Raw genomic sequence first — 19,245 nt, 5'->3', positions numbered from 1 at the left:
GCTGACGTTGCTAAAAACTAGCCCGCATGATGCTACGTTGGTAGCAGGTAGCGTCTGATGCGTCTCATAGAGATCACATGTATGTTGAACTAGATGCGAAATGACAGAGTCAGCGGCGTTAGTAAACAGCCACCATCTTAAAGACGTAGAGCGCTAAGCGCTAATAAATAAGATTAACGTTACTGTCACTAGCTCACGTAACGTTAGCCCTGCGGAGGGCTAGGTTTCTATTGATTATGACCACTGTTGATGCGTGGCCAACGTGTCTTACATACAGGCTTTAACATAACATAGCGTTGTGGAGTGATGAGGGTGTAAAATAAAAAGTTAATAATGCTAACTATCAATTTTAGCTCAGTAGTCATTGCTGGATAAAACACCAAGTAGCACTGGTCCCTAATGTGCTCCAATACAGCAGGTATCATACATTTATTTTGAACACTGCAAAAACTCAAAATCCTATCAGGACTTACAGTTTAGACTAACTTAAATCTTAACTAGAACTTAAAAATAGTTTGACACAAATAGAAATTCAATTGAAACACGTAGGAAAAAATCCTACCTTTTAAGTGATGTGTGTTATCAAGCGTAATGGCATTTTTAGGTAAGAAATATATATATATATATATATATATATATATATTAGGGCTGTCAAACTATTAAAATTTTTAATCGAGTTAATTACAGCTTAAGATTTAATTAATCGCAATTCAAACCATCTATAAAATATGCCATATTTTTCTTTAAATTATATATATATTCTGTAAAATAATTTGTTAGAATGGAAAGATAAGACACAAGATGGATATATACATTCAACATAAGGACTGTAGTGGGCATTTCACTCTACTGTCATTTAAATCTGTCTATGCTGTCCTCACTCCGAAGCGTCTACTTTTTCCAAAGCTAGACAGCTAGTGAACGACGCCTTAATAATCAGACTTCTTCCTTTTTCATCTGATTTATTAATAAAATGGCGTCAAACCACTGTCCTCTTTAGACCGTAGTGAAACTACAAAAAAAAGTACATAAGCATTGCATTAGCAACAACGTTAGCTTAGCACGCTATACAGGTTCACTAAACATAAACAAAAAGCGTCTCATACAAAAAATAGAACATTTCGCTCACTAACATAATATGTACATTCTTTACAACAACCATACTTACGGACAAATCTTGTCCAAGGATCATATAAGCACAACATTACAACGTAGGCGTCAGCCCGAGACGTCGTGCAGCCATACTGAACTGGCAAGAAAGCAATAAACCATGTCGCAAAGCGACCACAAGAGTTCTCTGTTAGACAGCACAAAAAACCTTGCTGTAAAACTTGCCAAAAGGCGGGACATGTGCGTTAATTGCGTCAAATATTTTAACGTGATTAATTTAAAAAATCAATTACCGCGCGTTAACGCGATAATTTTGACAGCCCTAATATATATATATATATATATATATATATATATATATATATATTATTTTTTTTAATAAGATCTAAAAGTTTTTTGAGTGAAAGCAGTGAATTAGTCTTTTTTTTTTTTTTTTTCTAGTTACATCTGAGATGCAATTGTTGGCTGTTTTCAACAATGTACATCAAAAATAAAGACATTGATTGACTGAAAACGGTTCAAGATTAGATGAAATGTCTTGTTTTCTCATGTATATTCATAATTGCTCTTCACCTAAAAATGTTTTATCCGATCACTCGATAGAATTTTCAGTCGATTACTCGATTACTAAAATATTCGATAGCTGCAGCCCTAGTGTACATACGTATTTTCCCAATGTTTTTTGATGATTCATTGACCAAGAAAGGGTTAAGATGGAATCACTAAAATGGCTATTTTTCCCCCACTCTCAGGGTGTATCTCCCCAAGATTTCTATGTCTGCGCTTCCCGCCCGGATGAGCCCCTCCGGGCCGGCGCCGTTTATAACTTGGCGCCCCGTCTCCTGGGTGGCAAAGGAGGTGAGTCACGAGTCAGTCGTGCCGGCTGAGCCAAACCACCCACCCGCCATTTTTTTTTTTTTTTTTCAGGCTTTGGCTCCATGCTGCGAGCGCTCGGCGCTCAGATCGAGAAGACGACCAATCGCGAGGCTTGCCGAGATCTGAGCGGACGCCGCCTGCGAGACGTCAACCACGAGAAAGAGTGAGTCATTTGTGGTAGTGTCAACAATAATCGATGCGGTGATGCATCCCGACGCGGGGCATGGACGATTCGATTCGATGCAGGCAACAAGATCCTTTTAAATCTTCTTTTGTGTCTGCAAAACTGCGTTTTTTTTTTGTTTTTTTTTCCAATATTAAACTTTCTCGGCGTTATTTGGTTGTGTAAATGCTTTTATAATGATCATAATATGTAACTATTTAAGCATTTAGGAAACTTGCGTTTTTTTTACTGCCAACTGAATTCGTTACGAAGGACACTTTTATTTATGCACACAAAGGCAACAGAAATGTGATCCTTTTGAATCTTCTCTGTGTGTCTGCAAAACCGCATGTTTTTTTTATTTTTTTAATTATTTTTTTTATATAAAACTTTCCCAGTGTTATTTCGTTGTGTAAACGCTTTTATAATCATAAAAATATGTAACTATTTAAACATTTAGGAAACTTGGTTTTTTTCCTGCCAACTGAGAATTCGTTACAAAAAACTTTTATTTATGCACACAAAGGCAACACAAATGTGATCCTTTTGAATCTTCTTGTGTCTGCAAAACCGCATGTTTTTTTTTTTTGTATTAAACTTTCCCAGTGTTATTTCGTTGTGTAAATGCTTTTATAATGATCATAAAAATATGTAGACTATTTAAACATTAAGAAAACTTGTGTTTTTTCTGCCAACTGAAGAAATGAAAATAAATTGCTGCTGCTGCATTTTTTCCCCCCGCGTCACTCCCAAAAAAAAATAAAATAAATAAATTTCGGGTTTTTCGGGCTGGGCCTGCAAATCTATTTAATTGATCGGGCTCGGGCCGGGTCGGGCTGGATTTTTTTAGGCCCGATCTAACCTCTATTGCACATATATAGTGGGCTAGGCCTACATTTTACTTTTGTTCTACATTGCAATTTAGTTTTGTTTGCAAATGAACTGATCCCTGGATTGAGATTGCGATAAAGATGCTGCTGCACTACAATATTTTCTTTTTTGTTTTCTTTAATATTAACTTGAATATTTTTATTGATAGGTCGTTGTGACTAAAATACAGCAACCGTTATTACTGATTTTGCACAGGAGTTCAGATGTTGCACTATGTGAAAGGCTGCTACTGTGTGTAAAAAAAAAAAAAAAAAAAGCCCTGGTCTCATTCAAAGCACTGATTAAATGCTGTCATCTATTTTGTTTTAATATATATATATCTGAAAGTATTTTCATCTGACTTCAACCAGGCGTGACACAAGAGCCAATAAAAAGTTGTTTAATGTCTGACCGCTTGTGTTGCCTCAAGATTCACGAAAAATATGCTTTGCTTTAGAATTTTAATGCATCCCAGGCTTTAATGCATCGCGATGCATTGCCGAATCGAATCGAATCGTGAGGGCAGTGCCGATGCACACCTCAAGTCATTTGGTTAACCCGCCGTAAACGGTGCGGGACCTAAGGCCGCTAACGTGTGCTCTTAGGATGGGCGAGTGGCTGAAGCAGCAGGCGGAGCGCGAGGCAGAGCGCGAGGAGCGGCGGGCCGAACGCTTGCGCAGGAAAACGGCCCGACCCCAGCACGAGTTCAGCGACCCCGAGTACCAACGCCAGTGCCACACCCTGGCCGAGAGGCTAGAGGACTCCGTGCTCAAAGGTTTGTCCGTTGTTGTTTATTTCATTTCGTCGATGAACAGTTTTTGCATGACGTGCTTAAAATGTGTCTGCGGATGAAGAGTTCATTGCTCACGTGGCGACACTTGCAGGTTTGCAAGCGGCGTCCGCTTCGCGAGCGGGCCCTTCTTGCCGAGAACCTCCCGTCAAAAAGCGGAAGACCGAGGGGGCGTGTTCCTGGTGAGTCGGAACGTCGACCGCGTCCCGAAGGACGCTAACGTCTGCCGTCTCGCGAACAGGACCGGATTGGACGACCTGAGCTCCGACAGCGATGCGGAGTCCGCGGAAGAGCCCGGGCAGGAGGCGGAGCCCGATACCGGTGGAGCGAGCGCGGCCTCCGGCGGCGATTCGTTGCAGAACGGCGACTCCGCGAGCACACCCGACTCGGAGAGTCGCTGAAGCTGAGCGCCGAAATGTCAATAATCAGATTTTTTTTTTTTTTTTTCCCCCCCCATTTTTACACACTTGTGGGGGCCCGGGCTCAGAATCCAGGGTCCCAGGCGGTGACCTGCGGGACCTCGGCTTCCCGGAAACACTGAATGACATCACCGGGCTGGAAGGCCGCTTCCCCGTCGAGCGAGAGGCCGCACTCTGTGCCCGACTTGACGGTGCTCACGTCGTCTTTGTGATGCTTGAGCGCCAGCAGGCCACCTGCCGCGCACAAAACAAACAATTTCAAAAAATAAACATTTTTAATTCATTGCAATTTGGATATTTTATTAACTCTCATAAACGCTGCTACCGACGGCGCAATTAACTTGACGCGAGGCAGTGGCGGAGAATTCACAAACATGAGTAAAATCGATAGTCACGGCAGAATCGTGAAAAGAGCTTCCTATCCGTACCGAAATGGCCATGGAGCAGCCATATTAGTAGGGGCATCTACTTTATTTTGGGGATTTTCAGTCACTTCCTGTTGCAAGGCATTTATGTGTATGGGTCACCCTCTGTCAATTCTAGGGCATTTACAGGTCACTTCCTGCTGATTTTCCTTAACTTACCTAACTCACATCAAGCTCTGCAGGAGCCTGATAATAACGATCCTTACAGATTCAGGTGTGTTAAAGGAGAGAGACATGGAAAACAAGCTGGATAGCGGTTCTCAAGTACCGGACCTTGCAGACCCCTGATGTGTAGTCAGTCCCCCTATCCCCCAAAAAAACATGTATAGGAAATCATTTTTTCATTAAAAAAAAAAAATTAACATTTTGTAAGGCACCTTTTTTTTTTTAAATTAAAAAAATGGCCATGTATAGTAAGGCTTTTTTTCTTTAAAAATGACCACATATGGCAGAGCATTTTTTCTCATCAAAAATAACCATGTATAATAGGGCATGTTTCGTTGAAAAAAATGACCATTTACAGTAAGGCTTCTTTTTCATCAAAAGAATGACCATGTACAGCAAGGCTCTTTCATTCAAAAATGACGATGTACAGCAAGCCATTTTTTTAATTGAAAAATGACCATGTATAGCAAGGCATTTTTTTTTTTTAAAAAAAAGGCCATAATGCATTTTCAATTAAAAAAAAAAAGACCATGTACCATGGTCATTCTTTATAGTAAGGCATTGTTTTAATTGAAAAATGACCACATACGTGTATGTATAGCAAAGCTTTTTTCCCAATCAAAAAATAACCATAAGCCTTTTTTAATTTTTTTTATAGTAACATATTTTAAATAAAATAACCATGTATAGTAAGGCTTTTTTTCTTTAATAAAAAAATAAGGCATTTTCAATTAAAAAATGACAAAGGCTTACCATGTATAGTAAGGGTTTTTTAATTATTTTTTTTTTTTACCATGAATAGTAAGGCTTTTTTTTCCTTAATAAAAAAAAAAAGGCATTTTTAATTAAAAATGACCAAGGCTTTTATTTAAAAAAAAAAAAAACACCATAAATAGTAAGGGTTCTTTTCATAAAGACGTAACATATATAGTAAGGTTTTTTTCCAATTAGAAAATGACCATGTATAAGAAAGGCTTTGAAAAAAACTCATGTATCTTATGGATTTTTTTTTTTATTGAAAAATGACCATGTATAGCAAAATAGCAAAGCATTTTTTCCTTGAAAAAAATAGCCATGTCTTTTTTCTTAAAAAAAAGACCATAAGGCATTTTTAATAAAAAAAAAAAAAAGACCATGTATAGTGAGGCTTCTTTTTTTCTTTTAAGTATCATAAGGCATTTTTTAATTGAAAAATGACCTATTAAGGCATTTTTATCGAACACTGACCATGGATAGTAAGGCATTTTTTAATCCAAAAATAACCATATATGGTAAGGCCTTTTTTTTTTTTTTTTTTTTTTTTTAAGACCATAGGCCTTTTCAATTAAAATGACCATGTATAAGTAAGGGGTTTTTTTTCATAAAAAAAACCAACCAAAAAAACGTATAAGTAAGGTTAAAAAAAAAAACATGTATCATAAGGCGTTTTTAATCAAAAAATGACCATGTATAGGAAGGCTTTTTTTTCATCGAAAAATGACCATTTACAGCAAAGCATTTTTAATGAAAAAATAACAATGTATAGTCAGGCATTTTTATCAAAAAATGACCATGTATAGCAAGGCATTTTTTAATTAAAAAAATAACCATGTATAGTAAGTTTTTAAAAAAAATCAATTAAAAAATGACCATGAAAGGCTTTTTTTCTTAAAAAAAGAAGAAGAAAAAAAGGCCATACATGTATATAGTAAAGCTTTTTTTTTCAAAATAAAAAAATTACCATGTCTACTAAGGCTTTTTTTCCCAATTAGAAAATGACTATGTATACGAAAAGCTTAAAAAAAAGGCCATGTATGATAAGCATACATAATGTAAAAAATAATAATGTATAGGCAGGCATTTTTATTAAAAAATGACCATGTATAGCAAGGCATTTAAATTAAAAAAAAAAAAAAAAAAAAAAACACATGTATAGTTAGTTAAAAAACAAACAAAAAAAAAAGACCAAAAAAAAATTTTAATCAAAAAATGACCAAGAAAGGCTTTTTTTCTTTCATTTAAAAAAAAAAAAAAGAGGCCATACGTGTAAGGCTTTTTTTTTTTTTTTTAAATTAAAAATGACCATGTCTAGTAAGGCTTTTTTTCAATTAGAAAATGACCATGTATAAGTAAGGGTTTTTTTTTTTTCATCAAAAAAATAACCATGTATAAGTAAGGTTAAAAAAAAAAAAAAGACCCATGTTTCATAAGGCTTTTTTAATTGAAAAAATGACTGTATAGCAAAGCATTTTTAATGAAAAAATTATATATATATATATATAATGTATGTCAGGCATTTTTATCGAAAAATGACCATGTATAGCAAGGCATTTTTTTAGATAAAAAAATAACCATGTATAGTAAGTTTAAAAAAAAAATTCAATTAAAAAATGACCAATAAAGGCTTTTTTCTTTAAAAAAAAAAAAAAGAAAGAAAGAAAAATGCCATACGTGTATATAGTAAAGCTTTTTTTTAAATAAAAAATTACCATGTCTAGTAAGGCTTTTTTTTCAATTAGAAAATGACCATGTATAAGAAAGGCTTAAAAAAAAGGCCATTTATGATAAGCGTTTTTATAATTGAAAAATGACCAGGTATTGTGAGGCATTTTTTCTTTAAAAAAAAAAAAAAAGACATATATATATAGTACGTCATGGCATATTTTTCATCGAAAAAATGACCATGATTTGGGGGCATTTTACTGGTCACTTCCTGTTAGTTTTGGGACATTTATAGGCCACTTGCAGGCCATTTTGGTTTTTTTCCTTATGCCTTATAATAATAATACATTTTATTTATAGAGCGCTTTTACCAGTGCTCAAAGGCACTTTACAGTTGAGGAAAAAAAAAATATATAATTATAGTTTTTTTGTGGGTCATTTCCTGCTGATTTTTAGTTACTTCCTATTGCAAGGCATTCATTCATTTCGGGGGCATCAACGGGTACGGGTCACTTCCTCCTGTTTTCCTGTCACTTTCTGTTAATTCTCAAGCATGTATGGATTGCTTTCCGTTTTATTTTCTGTCTTTTCCTATTGATTTTGGGGCATTTTCTGCTTAAAAATCAGTCCAAACTGGCATATTTTTTTCAAAAATGATCAACTACTTATGTTCAAATGAACCCACATGAGGCATTGACACTTTCAGCCAACAGTTCATAACGATGAATTTACTGACTCCACCTAGAGGTCAAAATGTAGAATTGCTTATTTTCCACCACCAGGTAAAGTAGACCACCATAAAGCAATGTATTAGAAATAGTCGGGCCTCTAAATGAATAAAAAAAATTACTACTACCTAATCTTCTTACTGATGAGGTCAAAAAACTCACCGGACGTCCGGCGCCATCGATTTCTATCGCGCGTACGCTCGACTCACCTTCCCACAGCACGTCCTCCCCTCGAAGCAGGCGGAACTTCATCTTGCGCTCCAGTTGGCCTTTCAGCACGCGACAGCCGGCCACCGCCGTCTTCTTCTTGCCCGCCGCGGTCACGTCGAAGACGGCCAGCACCGCCGCCTCGCCCAGGACTTCGTGGGTCACCCGCGGCGGCAGCCGCCCGCTGATGTCGGCCTTCAACTCGTCCATCATTTTGTAGATGACGGCGTGAGTCTTGACAGGGACGTCGTGACGCGCCGCCGTCCGCAGGACAGACTTGCTCGCCGACACGTTGAAGCCGTAAACGCTGCCTGCGGACGACAATTGTGAAGTTATTCGACGCTACGCATCTGGCGGCAAACTCGCTTCGAAAGGATTGGATGTCTGTTGGTGATAAAACTCATTTCAATTCACGGCGAAAGCAATGAAAAGAGCTTTCATCGCCCCTACCAACATGGCCTCAGGGTGGTGGCCATGTTGGTAGGGGCAAACGTTTAAATCAAGTCATACTTCTCAACCGACATGATTTGAACCACGTCGAAGCATCTGCTATCCATTTTGAAGTTGAAACGGTACCTCCAAATGTCTGCGCCATGTTGACATCAGTTTCGGAGATGTCACCCACGCCGACGTGAACCACGTCCAGCTGACACTGATTCTCGGCGTCGTAGGTGTCCAAGATGTTCACGATGGCCTCCAGCGAGCCGTCCACGTCCGCTGCGCCAAACAAACCGCGTTAGCGCGAGTACGCTAATATCAGGATGCCTTCGAGGGACACGCAATAAACAACAATCTCATGGATTTAAAAGTCTAAGAATGGTTCATGAGAGGAAAAAGAAAACACCTTAATTGTGAAAAAGGTCTTCCTGGCCATGGTGGTTATTTGGAGAAAATTTGGGGGTTATTTTGGGATAAAATGCCTTTCAGAGCCTTACTATTAATGATCAAATCAACAGGAAGTGACCCGAAAATACCACAAGAGTAACAGGAAAAGGGGGGGGGGGGGAGAAACAGGCGGTGACCTGTACCAGTAAATGCCCCAAAATGAATTCATGCCTTGCAAAAGTACCGTACATGACTAAAAATAAAGAGGAAGTGACCTAGTAATGCCCCAATATCCAAAGGAAGTTACCCAGAAATGCCCTAAAATCAACAGGAAGTGACCCAAAATCAATAGAAGGTGGCCTGTAAATGCCCCAATATCAACAGAAAGTGACCCTGAAATACCCTAAAATCAACAGGAAGTGACTCAGTAAAGCCCCAACATCAACATGGAGTGACCCAAAATCAATAGCAAGCAGCTTGTAAAATCCCAAGAATCAACAGGAAGTGACTTAATAGCACCCAAAAATCAACAGGAAGTCACCCATAAATGCCCTAAAATCAAAAGGGAGTGACTAAGTAATACCCCAAACTCAATAGGAAGTGAACTTAAGTCAATAGCAAGTGAATTGTAAATGCCAAAAAAATCAACAGGAAGTGACTCAAAAATGCCCTAAAATCAACAGGAAGTTACCTAGTAATGCCACATTGTTAACAGGAAGTGACCCATAAATGCCCTAAAATCAACAGGAATTGACCCCAAATCAATTGCATGGAACTTGTAAATGCCCAAAAAGCAACAGGAAGTGACCCAGTAATGCCACATTGTCAACAGGAAGTGACCCATAAATGCCCTAAAATCAACAGGAAGTGACCCACTAATGCCCTAAAATCAACAGGAATTGACCCCAAATCAATACTAAGCAACTTGTAAACGCCCAAAAAGCAATGGGAAGTGACCCAGAAATACCCCAAAATCAACGGGAAGTGACCCAGAAATACAACAAAATCAACAGGAAGTGAGCTTTGAATGCCCCCCACCCCCACCAAAAATGGAAGGGACTCATGTAATGCGCCAAATTCAACAGGAAGTAACTCATAAATGCCACAAAATCAACAGGAAGTGACCCAGAAATGCCCTAAAATCAACAGGAAGTAACCCAAAATCAATAGCAAGTGACTTGTATACGCCCAAAAATCAACAGGAAGTGACCCAGTAATGCCACATTGTCAACAGGAAGTGACCCATAAATCCACTAAAATCAACAGGAAGTTACCCAGCAATGCCCCAATAACAGGAAGTGACCCAAAATCAATACTAATCAGCTTGTAAACGCCCTAAAATCAACAGGAAGTTACCCAGTAATGTCCCAATAACAGGAAGTGACCCAAAATCAATAGCAAGTGACTTGTAAACACCCAAAAAATCAACAGGAACTGACCCAGTATCGCCCCAGCATCAAAAGGTCATGACCCATTAATGCCCTAAAATCAACAGGAAGTGACCCAGAAATACTCCAAAATCAACAGGAAGTGACTCAGCAATGCCCAAAAATAAAATGGAAAGTGACCCAAAATCACTAGCAAGTGAATTGTAAATGCCCAAAAATCAACAGGAAGTGACCCAGAAATGCCCAAATAACAGGAAGTGACCCAGAAATGCCCTAAAATCAACAGGAAGTAACCCAAAATCAATAGCAAGTGACTTGTAAAGTTTTGTAAACGCCCCAAAATCAACAGGGAGTGACCCAAAATCAATTGCAAGTAACTTGTAAACGCCCAAAAAGCAACAGGAAGTGACCCAGAAATATCCCAAAATCAACAAGAAGTGCCACAGTAATGCCCCAAAATCAACAGGAAGTGACCCAGAAATACCCCAAAATCAACAATGAATGCCCCCCACCCCCACCAAAAATGGAAGGGACTCATGTAATGCGCCAAATTCATCAGGAAGTAACTCATAAATGCCACAAATTCAACAAGGAAGTGACTCCCAAAAAAAGGAAGAGACTCAAGTAATGTGTCAAAATCAACAGGAAGTGATTTTTACCTGTTGATTTTGAATCGCTTCCTATTCATTCAGGCACGTTCCCGGGTTACTTCCTGTTCAGTAACCCAGTTGTCCCCACCTTCCCATTCCAAACGGGCAGGACGTGTAGCGATGTCAATGACGGCCCAATTTGTATTAAAATAAATATTTCAACAGGTCCGCCATCGCCCCCTTCTGAAGGAACCTCCTAACAACAACAAAAAATGCCCGCTTAATCCATAGACAAACAAAGGCTCACCTTTGACGACCAGCGCCAGTCGGGGACCCTCGGGAGCCCCGGTTTTCTCGGAGGGCCGGCGGGCGAAGGCCGTCTTGTCTCGGCGGTACAGCAGCACTCTCCTCTGGCGCCAGGTCAAGTGCGCCAAACGCGCCCGCTCCTCCTCGTAGGCTTCGCGGTGGCGCTGGCGCTCGGCCGATACGACGCTCTCCTCCTCCGTCAAACGCTCCGACGCCTCCCGGTGGAGGCGCCACTCCGACACCTCGCGCGCTCGTCGCTGGGGACGACAAAGCCCCGTTCGAGACCGACCGAAATTGTACTCGAGTAAAAGTAGCGTTACTTCCAAATAACAACAGAAGAGAAACCGTCAACTCCCAACAGCATGAGTGCCCTCTAGTGGAGAATCATATTTTCTAGCATGAAATGAAACTACTCAATTATAACACAAATACAAATGGAACTACTCAAGTACAAGTTACAAGCATGGCTACTCGTAAACATAAGGGAGTACTGTAAAATGTAAGCGTAAGTCCACTCACCTCCGACTCTACCTCCAGGACGGTGTCCCCGGCAGAGGGCGCCTCCCTCCAGCCGACCACCTCTGCCGCTGTCCCGGGCAGGGCTTCCTCCAGGGAGCGACCGCGATCGTCCGTCAGGGAGCGGACCTTAGCCCAGGTCTTGCCCGCCACCAGCACGCAGCCGCGCCGCAGCGTCCCCCGCTGGACCAGCGCCGTCGTCACGGGGCTGACGGGTGACACGCGCATATGTGCGGGCGGTCTTTTACTCTCTTACATTCAGTGTTACGCAATGTACCAAAATCAACAGGAAGTGATCCAGAAATGCCCTAATAGTAACAGGAAGTGAACCATAAATGCCCTACAATCTACAGAATGTGACCCAGAAATGCCCCCATATCAACAGGAAATGACTCTATAATGCATCAAAATCAAAAGGAAGTGGCCCCAAATAAGGCCCCCAAAATCAACAGGAAGTGACCCGTGAATCCACCCCAAAAAACAGGAATGGACCCAAAGTTAGTGATTTGTAAATGTCCAAAAATCATTAGGAAGTGACCGAGATATGCCACAAAATCTACAGGAAGTGACCCAGAAATGCCCCAGAATCAACAGGAAGTGACTCCGTAATGCATCAAAATCAAAAGGAAGTGGCCCCAAAAAAGGCCCCCAAAATCAACAGGATTTGAATGCACCCCAAAAAACAGGAAGTGACCCAAAGTTAGTGATTTGTAAATGTCCAAAAATCATCAGGAAGTGACCGAGATATGCCACAAAATCAACAGGAAGTCACCCATAAATGCCCTGAAATCAACAGGAAATGACCCAGTAATGCCCCGATATCAACAGGAAGTGACCCAAAGTCAATGGCAAGTGACTTGTATATGCCAAAAAATCAACAGGAAGTGCCCAAGAAATGCCACAATATCAACAGGAAATGACCCAGTCAATGCAAGTGACCTGTAAATGGCCGAAAATCAACAGGAAGTGACCCATAAATGCTCTAAAATCAACAGGAAGTGACCAAAAGTCAACAGCAAGTGACTTTTATGAGCCCAAAGATCAATAGGATGTGACCCGTAAATGCTCTAAAATCAACAGGAAGTGACCCAGAAATGTCCCAAAATCAACAGGAAGTGATCCAGTAATGTCCTAATGTCAATAGGAAGTGACCCATGAATGCCATAAAATCAACAGGAAGTGACCCAAAAATGCCCCAAAATAAACAGGAAGTGACTCATCTAACATGTCAAAATCTATAAGAATTGACCCTTAAATGTTCTAAAATCAGCAGGAAGTGACCCAGAAATGCCCCAAAATCAACAGGAAATGACTCGTGAAGGCCCCCCCAAAAACATAAAATGACTTGAGTAATGCGCCAAAATCAACAGTAAATGACACAGAAATGCCCCAAAACCAACAGGAAGTGACCCAGAAATGTCATAATATCAACAGGAACCGACTCAAAGTCAATGGCAAGTGACTTGTAAATGCCTAACATGCACCAAAATCAACAGGAAGTGACCCAGAAATGTCCCAATATCAACAGGAAGTGACCCAGTCAATGCAAGTGACTTGTAAATGGCCGAAAATCAACAGGAAGTGACCCAGAGATGACCTAAAAACAATAGGAAGTGACTTGTAAATGCCCAGAAATCAACAGGAAGTGACCCACAAATGCCTTAAAATCAACAGGAAGTTACCCAGTAATGACCCAATAACAGGAAGTGACCCAGAAATGCCCTAAAATCAACAGGAAGTAACCCATGAATGCCATAAAATCAACAGGAAGTGACCCATAAATGCCATAAAATCAACAGGAAGTGACCCAGAAATGCCCTAAAAGGAACAGGAAGTGACCCAAAAACGCCCCAAAATAAACAGGAAGTGACTCATCTAACATGTCAAAATGAATAAGAAGTGACCCTTAAATGCTCTAAAATCAACAGGAAGTGACCCAGAATGCCCCAAAACCATCAGGAAGTGACCCAGAAATGTCATAATATCAACAGGAACCGACTCAAAGTCAATGGCAAGTGACTTGTAAATGCCTAACATGCACCAAAATCAACAGGAAGTGACCCAGAAATGTCCCAATATCAACAGGAAGTGACCCAGTCAATGCAAGTGACTTGTAAATGGCCGAAAATCAACAGGAAGTGACCCAGAGATGACCTAAAAACAATAGGAAGTGACTTGTAAATGCCCAGAAATCAACAGGAAGTGACCCACAAATGCCTTAAAATCAACAGGAAGTTACCCAGTAATGACCCAATAACAGGAAGTGACCCAGAAATGCCCTAAAATCAACAGGAAGTAACCCATGAATGCCATAAAATCAACAGGAAGTGACCCATAAATGCCATAAAATCAACAGGAAGTGACCCAGAAATGCCCTAAAAGGAACAGGAAGTGACCCAAAAACGCCCCAAAATAAACAGGAAGTGACTCATCTAACATGTCAAAATGAATAAGAAGTGACCCTTAAATGCTCTAAAATCAACAGGAAGTGACCCAGAATGCCCCAAAACCATCAGGAAGTGACCCAGAAATGTCATAATATCAACAGGAACCGACTCAAAGTCAATGGCAAGTGACTTGTAAATGCCTAACATGCACCAAAATCAACAGGAAGTGAATCAGTAATGCACCAAAATCAAAAGGAAGTGACCCAGATGCCTCAAAATTCATAGAGAGTGACCAATGGACAGGAAGTGACCCATAAATTCCCCAAAATCAACAGGAAATGGCCCAGAGATGCCCGAAAGTTACCCACAGGTGAGCCAAATGCGGGTTAAAAGTCGCCAGAATTTACCCTTTGCCTTTGTCGGTCCGACTCTCGATGACGAGGCCCTCGGCGGCGCCGTCGTGCCGGGCCTTGATCTCCAGCACCTCGGCCAGCGCGGCCACGGCCTCGGCCAGCGCCCCCAGGTTGTGGCCCGTCAGGGCGGACACGGGGACGGCCTGGACGTCGCCGCCCAGGTCCTCGCACACCACGTCGTGAGCCAGCAGCTCCCGCTTCACTCTCTCGGGGTCGGCGTCGGCTTTGTCGCACTTGTTGATCGCCACGATGACGGGGACTGAAAAAGGCGGGGTCAAAATCCTCGACCGGGTGTCGGAGGCGGCGGCGCGTACCTCCGGCCGACTTGGCGTGGCGGATGGACTCCGCCGTCTGCGTCATGACGCCGTCGTCCGCGGCCACCACCAGGACCACGATGTCGGTGGCGAGGGCGCCGCGGGCCCTCATGGCCGAGAAGGCGGCGTGCCCGGGCGTATCCAGAAAGGTCATCCGCTCGCCCGTCGGCAACTCCACTGAGGGAGGGGCAAAAATCGGCGACCGGCTTCCGTATCGTCCGGCGAGCGGAAGACGGCGGCGGCTTACCTCCGAAGGCTCCGATGTGCTGCGTGATGCCGCCGGCCTCGGAGGCGGCCACTTGACTTTTACGCAGGGCGTCCAAGAGCGTGGTCTTGCCGTGGTCCACGTGACCCATGACGGTCACCACCGGGGGGCGCGGCGCCATCCGACCGGCCTCGTCGGGAGGTCTGCGCGAGGCGACGGCGTCACGCTTTCGTCCGGCTCGGGGGCGGCTCGGCGGAGGCTCACCCGGGCACGGCGTCTCTGTCTTGGCGCGGCGGCGGCGGCGGCTCGCTCAGCTTCTCCCAGCGGAACTTCATCCCCGAGAGCTTCACCGCTTCCTTGATCCAACGCTCCTCCAGCACGGAGCGCGAGTGCAAAGATGAAACGTCCAGCGCCGTGTTCACCAGAGCCTCCAACACGTCATCTGCCCGCAAACAAGGCGGTCAACATACCCCGGTAAAGATCTTAGAAATGCCGCAAAATCTACAGGAAGTGACCGAAAAGCAACATGAAAAATCACTTCCTGTTGATTTTGAATCACTTCCTATTCATTCAGGCACATTCCCGGGTCACTTCCTGTTTTGTAACCCAAAATCAACAAGGAAGTGACCCCTTAAATGCGCCAAAATCAACATGAAGTGACCCAGAAATGCCCCAAAACCAACAGGATGTGAGTCAGTAATGCCCTAAAATCAACAGGAAGTGACCTGTAAATGCCCCAAAATCAACAGGAAATGACCAGTGAATGCCTCTTAAAAAAGAGGAAGTGACTTAAGTGATGTGCCAAAATCAACAGGAAGAGACACAATTAATGCCCCGAAATCAACAAGAAGTTACCCGTAAATACACCAAAATTAACAGGAAGGGAACCGTAAATGCCCCTCAAAAAAAGTGGAAGTGACTTAAGTAATGCGCCAAAATCAACAGAAAGTGACCCAGAAATGCCCTGAAATCAACAGGAAGTGACTCAGTAATGCCCCAAAACCAACAGGAAGTGACGCGTAAATGCGCCAAAATCAATAGAAAGTGACCTGTAAATGCCCCATTATCAACAAGAAGTGACTCGTGGATCCCCCTCAAAAAAGAGGAAGAGAATCAATTAATACGCCAAAATCAACAGGAAATGACCCAGAAATGCCCCGAAACCAAGAGGAAATGACTCATTTATGCAAGTGACTTAAGTAATGCGCCACAATCAATAGGAAGTGACCCATAAATGCCCCCAAATTAACAAGAAAGGACCTGTGGATGCCCCTCAAAAAAGATGACTCAATTAATGCGCCAAAATCAACAGAAAACGACCCAGAAATACCCCAAAACCAACAGGAAGTGACTCAGTCACCCAAAATCAATAGAAAGTGACCAGAAAGGCCCCAAGACCAAGAGGAAGTAACCCAGAAATACCCCAAAATCAACAGGAAGTGACTCAATAATGCCTTAAAATCACAGGAAGTGACCCAGTAATGCTCCAAAGTCAAGAGGAAGTGACCCAATATCAATAGCAAGTGACTTGAAATGCCCCAAAATCAACAGGAAGTAACCCATAAATACCCCAAAATCAACAGGAAATTACCCGAAACCAACAGGAAGTGACCCAAAATCAATAGCAAGTGACTTGAAAATGCCCCAATATCAACAGGAAGTAACCCATAAATGCCCTTAAATCAACAGGAAGTGACCCAGAAATATCCCAAAATCAACAGGAAGTCACCCAAAATCAATAGCAAGTGACTTGTAAACACCCAAAAATCAACAGGAAGTGACCAGTAGCGCCCCAATATCAACAGGAAATGACTCAAGTAATGCGCCAAAACCAACAGGAAGTAACCCGTAAATGCCCCTAAATCAGCAGGAAGTGACCCGTGAATGCCCCCAAAAACCAGGAACTGACTCAAGTAATGCCCCAAAATCAACAGGAATTGACCCTTGGATGCCCCTAAAAAAAAAAGACTCAATTAATGCACCAAAATCAACAGAAAATAACCCAGAAATGCCCCAAAACCAACAGGAAGTGACCCAGAAAGGCCCCAAAACAAACAGGAAGCAACCTGTAAATGCCCCAAAATCATCAAGAAGTGACCCGTGGATGCCCCCCAAAAAAGAGGAAGTGACTCATGTGCCAAAATCAACAGAATTTGACCCAGAAATGCCACAAAATCAACAGGAAGTGCCCGTAAATCAACAGGAAAAATCACTTCCTGTTGATTTTGAATCCCTTCCTATTCATTCAGGCACATTCCCGGATTGACCTGGATTGCTCCAAAATGAACTGATTGGCTGCCATAGACGTCCAATACGTTTGAAAAAATAAGCTAGTTAGGACTTGATTTGGGTACCTCAATGCATTGACTTTGATGGGAATATCGCCCCTACCAACATGGCTGCCCTGAGGCCATTTTGGCAGGGGCCATCAGTTGAAATGAGTTTATCACTAGTAGACTTTTCTGTTCATCCCTCGTGTCGCTGTCCACTGTTGTGTTAATGTCCCTTTAAGAAAATTCCCCATTTATTAATGACATCACTCTTCTGCGATCACATCACAAAAGTGGCGGGAAACTCAACGAGTGGCAAGCAATTGTATTTCTGACCTCTTTTCAAAAAAATGATTTTGCAATTGGACGAAATTCCATGTGGTTGATTGTAACTCTGTTAAAGCTATTGAATCATTTCATAAAGGTTTGTTTGTAAAATAATACATTTTCTCATCAATTTATCCAGTCATGTTAGCTGTTATGCTAGCAAAGCTAGGCTGAGCGCTAACTTTACTACAAAATTTCGACTCTCTGAGTGACCACTGTTCATTAATAGCACAGTAGATTGATTCCTGACCTGTGTATCAACAGTTGTTATCATGAGCCATGTATCACAAATAGTACGGTATCCCAGCCCTAATTCTAAGGTCAAGGAACGATTAGCGACGATGAACAAGAGTAGATTTTTTCTTTACCCTCGTGTCTGTTCATAGCTCGCGCCAGGGCCTCCACCGTCATGGTCCGCCTTATCTCCACTTCCTGTTTTTCGGCTTTGGGCTCAGGCTTCCGCTCCTTCTTCTGACCTTTCACCTTGTCGGAAGCCAGCAGAGGGGTGCCGCCGCACACGGGGCGACGCCACGGCCGGTGAGCGGCGACGCGCGACGCCAGCTTGGTCACCCGCAGCATCGTCGCTGAGCGCAGAGAAAAAGAAGAGGTGCGTCCTATTAATTTAGAGGCATTTTCAGGATAGTCATTGGCTGCCATTGACGGCACTGATCGCACCGTCCGGTCCCAACGGGACTGGACGTCTAGTGCCGTCAATGGCACTGAAACAGAGCATTCACACCCAGTCTTTCTAGATTAAGATAATTGGATGTCTATCGTTGGTGCATTTAAGGGTCATTTATTGTTGTATTTGGGGGCATTTCTGGGTTAATTACTGTTTATTTTCCGTTACTTCCAGTTAATTTAGGGCATTTATGGGTCACATTTCACTTAACGTTGAATTTGGGACATATGTGGGTCGATTACTGTTTATTTTATTTGCTAAATTTGGTGCATTTACAGTAGTAATGAGCTGCAAGGTGCCTTTCAGGCACAACAACCTCGCCAGTGGGCCGGATTGGACTTCCTAGCGGTCCGCTTCCGGCCCGGTGGCCGTAGGTTTGACACCCCTTGATTGTACATTGCACATTTTGTGTAATTTCCTGTTGATTTGAGGCCACTTCCGGGTCATTTCACCACAGGTAACAAGAAACTATGGGGTAAATATTTTTTTGAATTCATCTTGACAATAGCAGTGGATATTTTTGCATTCTCAAGTTGGTCATTAGACGTTTAATCTATTTGTCCAATCTAGGAGGGCTGAAAGCGAATGTTACATTATCTATTTTTCTCATGAAATCGGTGTTAGTCGCCCATTTATGGTGACGCATTTCTCTGCCGGGTGAAAAATGTCAAAAATGTCCGATACGACGAAATAAATGTGACAATAGCGGATTGTGTCTTTGCTCACCTGAATAAAAGGGCTTTCAGTCCCGATTCGACGCTGTTATGTGCTCTTCTTTCGTCTCGATGGGCGCCGCCATGACAGTCACTCGCCACTCGGCTGTATCGGAGGCGACAATTGCGCTTTAG

The 19,245-nt window shown here is 42.2% G+C and overlaps 2 protein-coding genes across 4 annotated transcripts in view; one reads left to right on the top strand and one right to left on the bottom strand.

Annotated features, from left to right (window-relative positions):
- sde2 (SDE2 telomere maintenance homolog (S. pombe)) overlaps positions 1-4,517 on the top strand; it is a 13,261-nt gene extending 8,744 nt beyond the window's left edge. For all 3 annotated transcript variants that reach the window (XM_057843184.1, XM_057843186.1, XM_057843185.1), the window contains 5 exons: positions 1,863-1,968; positions 2,038-2,149; positions 3,625-3,794; positions 3,904-3,991; positions 4,051-4,517. In XM_057843184.1, coding sequence (XP_057699167.1) covers positions 1,863-1,968; positions 2,038-2,149; positions 3,625-3,794; positions 3,904-3,991; positions 4,051-4,210 — 636 coding nt within the window. In that variant the 3' untranslated portion in view covers positions 4,211-4,517. The remainder of the gene's footprint in view (positions 1-1,862; positions 1,969-2,037; positions 2,150-3,624; positions 3,795-3,903; positions 3,992-4,050) is intronic.
- Positions 1,524-19,245, bottom strand: mtif2 (mitochondrial translational initiation factor 2). Its single transcript, XM_057843179.1, has 12 exons — positions 19,124-19,245; positions 18,084-18,299; positions 15,383-15,560; positions 15,161-15,321; positions 14,914-15,090; positions 14,594-14,858; positions 11,803-12,007; positions 11,285-11,540; positions 8,751-8,891; positions 8,177-8,485; positions 4,277-4,462; positions 1,524-4,212 (listed from the first exon to the last, which is right to left on the bottom strand). Exons 2-11 carry the CDS (start codon positions 18,292-18,294, stop codon positions 4,293-4,295), a joined length of 2,073 nt encoding a protein of 690 aa, XP_057699162.1. The 5' UTR covers positions 18,295-18,299; positions 19,124-19,245; the 3' UTR covers positions 1,524-4,212; positions 4,277-4,292.

Source organism: Corythoichthys intestinalis, chromosome 8, assembly GCF_030265065.1.
Source record: "Corythoichthys intestinalis isolate RoL2023-P3 chromosome 8, ASM3026506v1, whole genome shotgun sequence".
Lineage (NCBI taxonomy): Eukaryota > Metazoa > Chordata > Actinopteri > Syngnathiformes > Syngnathidae > Corythoichthys > Corythoichthys intestinalis.
The sequence above is the reverse complement of the archived record's forward strand: the minus strand, read 5'-3'. Positions and strand labels throughout refer to the sequence as shown.

Excerpts from the sequence above, each read along its gene's own strand:
- mtif2 (XM_057843179.1), bottom strand. The coding sequence starts at position 18,294 with ATGCTGCGGGTGACCAAGCTGGCGTCGCGCGTCGCCGCTCACCGGCCG. Across the intron at positions 15,091-15,160 it reads GCACATCGGAGCCTTCGGAG|TGGAGTTGCCGACGGGCGAG; the intron begins GTAAGCCGCCGC and ends CCCCTCCCTCAG. Across the intron at positions 12,008-14,593 it reads CGGACCGACAAAGGCAAAGG|CCCCGTGACGACGGCGCTGG; the intron begins GTAAATTCTGGC and ends GTCACCCGTCAG.